This window comes from Asparagus officinalis, chromosome 4 (assembly GCF_001876935.1).
Source record: "Asparagus officinalis chromosome 4, Aspof.V1, whole genome shotgun sequence".
Lineage (NCBI taxonomy): Eukaryota > Viridiplantae > Streptophyta > Magnoliopsida > Asparagales > Asparagaceae > Asparagus > Asparagus officinalis.
In genome coordinates this window covers 35,694,236-35,700,368 of record NC_033797.1, presented here as the reverse complement: position 1 = coordinate 35,700,368, position 6,133 = coordinate 35,694,236, and the positions used below count along the sequence as shown (strand labels likewise).

The window sequence follows — 6,133 nt, the reverse complement described above, 5'->3', positions numbered from 1 at the left end:
CGGCCCGGACCGGCCACAATGGTCGCATTTGTGACCATTGTGACCGGACGGGCCCATCCCGGCCCGATCGTAATGGAAAAAAACGACCATTTTTGGCCTTTTGACCAAAATACCCCAAAACGGTCAAAAACAGCTAAAATTTGAGGATATTTTGATCACTTGTCTAGGGGCTGGCTCTATAAATAGAGGGTATTTTCATTTGGTTTTCTCATCCAAAACTCATCTACTTCTCTCTAATACTCTCTAATACTCTTTATTATTCTCTTATACTCTCTTATACTCTCTAATACTCTCTTTTCTTCTATAATTCTTCAATCAAATGACTTTCTCATCTGATTATGAAGGGCAAAACCCAACTCTCGATCTTGAAATGAGTCATCCTACTACAGGACCTATAACTACTCCTCTTACTCCTACCGATGTTGATCCTGACTCCGGTGGCGATGATTCTACATCAAGAGCTCCTAAAAGGCCTAGATCCGATGTGTGAATTTTTTAAAGAAGATAGACATCACCAGGAATGAACACGGTAGGCTTCTCACCCAGAAGGCTAAGTGTGCATTGTGCGGCCATATTTTCCAAGCTCATCATAAGAGCGTTACCAACCACCTCAAATGCCATTTTGATAAACACAATAAAGGTCAAACACATGTTTGCGTCAGAAATCAATTTCATTATGGAATCTATTTACAAATAGTTTATCGATTACAACAGATTCAAATAAGTGAGCCTTTTTATAAGACTTCTTACTACACAAGAAATAAACAGGTGATATCCTAGAAACACACGCATGATCATTTATCAATCACTGCTTGCGTAGAATCTTTGCATGTGCTGGGGACTCTTTGATCTGTTGACCGTTGAGTATCAGATCTGATTTATCTTGTTTCGTAGAGGAAACAAGAATTGAAGTAAATCCTCAATGATGTGAGATAAATACTCTTCTTAAGATCACAATGATAGTATGATCTTAAGGAAACTAATGCAGGGGCTCTCCTTTTTATGCTGAATAACTAGCCAAGATCTCGCCTTTAGATCTGAAATTCGTGGCCCTCCTCTCACAGGGTCAGTAACTCGCCTCCAAACTCCCAAATTCAAGATCCCTCGTGTATAGGGGCCCTAGGGATGTATTTATAAGCTTCGAGTGTCCTATTTTTGAATAAAAATTCATGATTTAGCCTTATCTTTAGTTAAGTACAGCTCTCTCACGTTTTGGATAGCCTCAAGATAGTTAGGGAGGCTCCGGAACTGTCAAAACTGATCTAAAATCATCAAAAACACGTCTCGGGGCTTCATTCTGTGCGATACAGCTCAGTTAGTTTCGTACATGTGCGAAATATTTCGGGATGTCTCGTACATGTGTGAGACAGTTTGGGGTGTCTCGCACATGTGCGAGACAGTTTGTACTATATTCGGTATTTTAGTTCTAATTCTTTCATCCGATCTCGGAATGAGGTGATTCAAGTTGCATAGGAAAGATGACGAAAAGACTTACAACTTTTATCGTTGAGATTTTTTGGATTCAAATTGCATTATGGTCGAAATTTTAGTTCTTCATACTCATGCATCTTTTTTTTTTGAATCATGTAACCTAAATCTTGTTAGCGCTTCATCGCTTCGCCCATTCCTTTACTTCCCCCTTGGCATCGGATAATCCTCTTTGACTCAGACATTAATGTTCATCACATTCTCTTCGTCTTGAGCTGCGTGCACGCCATTTTTGACGCCTACAGATACCCCCTCCAAAGTGTTCCATCCTCATTCTTTTATAGAAGAGACTGTAATACTTTAGATATGGTAGGCCTAGCCTTTAATTCATTAACTTCTTCAGTTTTTAGTCTATTCAGTATTTTATCGAATAGTCTGAAATTCTTCCGGTGCTGCATTTATCATCTGACCGTTGTCAAAATCTTAAACTAAAACTAATGTGTTGATATTTAAATTAGCTCGTGTCGTTGAATCGATGTTGAACTGGTTCATCTTCATCAGGAGTTTGTATCTAAATCATGATTGAACTCCTCGGAATTAGCCTTTGACCTAGAATTTTTCCCGAGCCTTATTTTGGCAAAATTACCGATACGTTGGCTGACATCGACTTTCGTTGTAGTGTGAATATAATTGAGCCTTATTTTGGCAAAAATATCGATGTGTGGACCAGCGTTAACCTTTATTACAACACATTGACCTTCATTGCAACGTGTTGACCGGCGTGAACATAGTTTATACTCATACATTAACTGGAGTCTACACAGTTTAAGCTCTTAAGGACATTGGAGCGTGAATGAGTAGTTTATACTCGTATACTTCTCGGAGTTTGGGTAAAATAAGATGAGCATGCATCAGACACTCGCCAAGTTGAGCTCTTTGTGTAAGATTTGATTGTAGGACCATCCGTTAGTGCTGATACAACTATTATCTCTGAAGCTATCCCAAGTGCTCGAGTCACTAGACCAATTAATAAAGCTGGTGTGTCAGTGACTATTAAAGCAATGTTATGGAGGAGGAGGTTACCAAGGCCTTGACTACCACCACAGACTCTATACAAGTAGAGAGCGAATTTGTCGTCGTGAGCTGCTTATAGTAGGAATTTTGGCAAACCCTCAGCCATCAACGGATTTGATGAGCCTTTATCGACTACCGTTTGAGTCGGACTAGCATGTAGATTATCTAAATCTGTTGTACATATAACATTATGCTAAATGAACTCTCTTAGATTTAATGCTACGATATTGAATACGTAGGCTACATGTGTTAGATATAGACTTATTTCTAACAAGGGATCGAGATAAAACCCTCCATGCATAAAATGTATGGATTCAGAATTTAATAATAATCACTGGCTACATCATCGAATACGTATGCTTTGTCGTTTTTATGGGAACGAACCACCCGACAACATGTGTTAGATGTAGATTTATCTCTAATAAGGGATTAAGATAAAGTCCCTCATGTGTGAAAGACATGGATTTAGAGGTCATTAATTTAATAACGATCACCGGCTATGATATTGAATACGTAAACTTTGTCGTTTTTTACGAGAATGGACCACCCGACAATGTGTGTGAGACGTAGACTTATCTCTAATAAGGGATCAAGATAAAGTCCCCCATGCATGAAAACGTATAGATTTTGGTGTTGAGAAAATTGTGTCTTCTTTTAGGGAAAAGATGAACCATGTTTTGTCTTCTCTTGGGGCTAAGACGTAGACTTAATAAAAAATTTTAATTTGTAGGGGTGTTTTTATAATTTTAAAAACTTAGAGAATATTTTCTATAAAGTCTAAAAAATTTTATGTGTTGGCTAGCATATGTTTTTTAGAATTATATACAAACTGAAATAAGTAAATGATTTGAATTATATGAAACATACCTCTTTTATCCAATAAGATATTAAGTCTCGTTATGAATAAAATAAATCATTTAGTTATCATTTTTAAAGAAGATATGATAATTAGAATAGATTAGGATAACAGTATAATATTCAAAAAAACCTAAAGATAATATTGATCATAAAAAGATTTTTCGAAACTCGTACTTTTAAAGAAAGTAAGTATGGTGATATGATTACTGAAACAACATACACTATCCTCGTAAACATAGGGCCTTTTCTGAATAAGTGTAACAACATATATATACTATACTTGTGAACATAGGATTTGCTCTGAATTAAGTTAAATCAATGTGTAATCTTGATATCGGGTCCGCGTTGTCTCTAACAATTTTTGAGGAAAAAAATGGGTTTTGTTCTAATATTAATCACTTAAATTTTTTATATTTTGAAATTAGTCCCTCAAATTACCAAAAATTATGAACGATAACTTCTTCGTTGCTCATCCTGAATTTGTAATTGATGGAGAGGATCCCCGTCCGGCTAAGCCTAGACTTTTGTTATTTTGAGCGATTTCGGGGAAGGAGAGACTATCTCAGTTATGACTAAATGAATTGTTTGGATGGGGAAATAATTTGTTTGGATAGGGGGGAGAGTTTATTGTGATTATTTTCATATTTTTAATCTTAAACACACTAAAACATTCCACTAATGTTCGGCGTCAAAATGAAATGAGTTCCTAAACCTTTACGCCTCGTTTGGTACACGGGAATGGACTCAAATAAGAATAGAATATAAGAAGGAATGGAATAGAATTAATGTGAGAATGGACTCAAATAAGAATAGAATATAAGAAGGAATGGAATAGAATTAATGTGAGAATGGAATAATCATTCTCATTATCACGTTTGAGTGTAATTTATAAAATAAAATGAGAATGGACGTATTTTAAAATTATATATTTTATTGATTCTCATTTAAGTGGGAATGCATATTCTCTATCATTTTATTGGGAATGTTCATTCCTACATAAAGTGATAATTGATGAGAAGTGATAATTGACATTCCAACTTCAAAAAACAGTGTGTATTTGGTAAGAAGGAATGAGAAGTGAGAATGACCATTCTATTCCACCACATTCCCGTATACCAAACTAGACCTTAGATATCAAAGTGATGAAAAAGTAGTTTAAAAGACATCTTAACGACAAAGATAGGTTAAACTTCATGGTATCAAAGTGAAAATAAGCCGTTATTCTTGTTCATGTTAAGATTTCATCCTAATGCTCAAATTTAAAATGTCCTTAACAAAATAGAATATAATGCTTTTTTGTTTGTGTGTGCAAGAGGCCAAAAACCAGCGAGAAACTTCTTAGTTGGTCTCGGCACCAAATTTGAACACTGAAATGAAATCTAAGAATAGCCCAGGATACGTAAAATGATTGAAACTTAAAAAAAAAAACTACTAATTAATCAATTCTTTAGCAAGAGCTATATAATAAAAAGAACTAGCTAGATGAAAGTAAATTTTACTCATCATTCCTCTGCATCTTGCACAGAAATTAAGAACCACAAACTAAAATTCTCCTTTCGCCTTCGGGTTCACCCTCGATTCTCGATTCCTCTCTCCCAAAAAACCAGCGAGAAACTTCTTTGTTGATCTCGGCACCAAATTTGAACACTGAAATGAAATCTAAGAATAGCCCAGGATACGTGAAATGATTGAAACTTAAAAAAAAAAAAACTACTAATTAATCAATTCTTTAGCAAGAGCTATATAATAAAAAGAACTAGCTAGATGAAAGTAAATTTTACTCATCATTCCTCTGCATCTTGCACAGAAATTAAGAACCACAAACTAAAATTCTCCTTAATTCGCCTTCGGGTTCACCCTGGATTCTCGATTCCTCTCTCCACACACACACACACAAAAAAAAAAACCCCCCAAAATTTTACAGTTTTATTGGGCGCAAGTACTTTCATCTGGCAACAACAACCTCAGCAGTCCTCACATGAATCTCATAAGACTCTGAAGTATTTTTGTTACCACCACTGATATTGGCCTTCAATCTCAATTTCTTGGACAACTTCTTCTTCCTTTCTTCCGCTTCGTCGATTTCGATCTGCTCTTGCCTGCAGTCCTCACTGCAAAAAGGGATGTCTCCTTTGTACATGTAGATATCATCGCCGAGATGAATCGGGGTTTTGCAGAGGAAACAGGAGTCAAGAACATAGCGTCGAGGCTTCTCATCTGACGAACTTTGGTCACAGAAGAAGATAGAAGATTTGGTATTTCTAATCGCTCTTGAACCATGATAATGGTTTGGATGAGAGGTCGAAGGAGAAAAAGAAGAACTGTCCATCTTGCTCTAGTTTGGGTTGTGTGATTCGATTCTCTTTGAGGTTGTGTAGGGCTTGATACTGACTACTGAGGAACCCGAGTTTATAAAGAGGAGGAGAAGAAAGGGGAGCTCTACATTTGCTGGTCACTTGTGAGAGTAGAAAAGGGTAGGTATCACGCTCACCGCTGCTGGTTTCTCGGAGGCATACGTGAAACCATGGGCTAACTCCAAAATTAAATTTTAATTAGGGAGCTCCGTTAATTTGTCCTAGACTTTTTTTTTTTCTGTATTCTAATTTCAAGAGTTCGTACATGACGTCACCTGACCTTTTCATTATTATTTTAAAAATCAATACTGTCTTAAAAAAAAATATTATTACGATAGTAGCTTTTGTCACAGTGAGAATGATATATAGAGATACTCTAGACCATTGGTAGTGGAGAATCTTCACAACTTAGCAATAAC

General features: G+C 36.2%; 1 protein-coding gene across 1 annotated transcript; it reads right to left on the bottom strand.

Moving 5' to 3' along the window:
• On the bottom strand, positions 5,306-5,689 carry LOC109838508. The gene has a single exon (XM_020406945.1). It carries the CDS (start codon positions 5,687-5,689, stop codon positions 5,306-5,308), a length of 384 nt encoding a protein of 127 aa, XP_020262534.1.

Excerpts from the sequence above, each read along its gene's own strand:
- LOC109838508 (XM_020406945.1), bottom strand. The coding sequence starts at position 5,689 with ATGGACAGTTCTTCTTTTTCTCCTTCGACCTCTCATCCAAACCATTAT.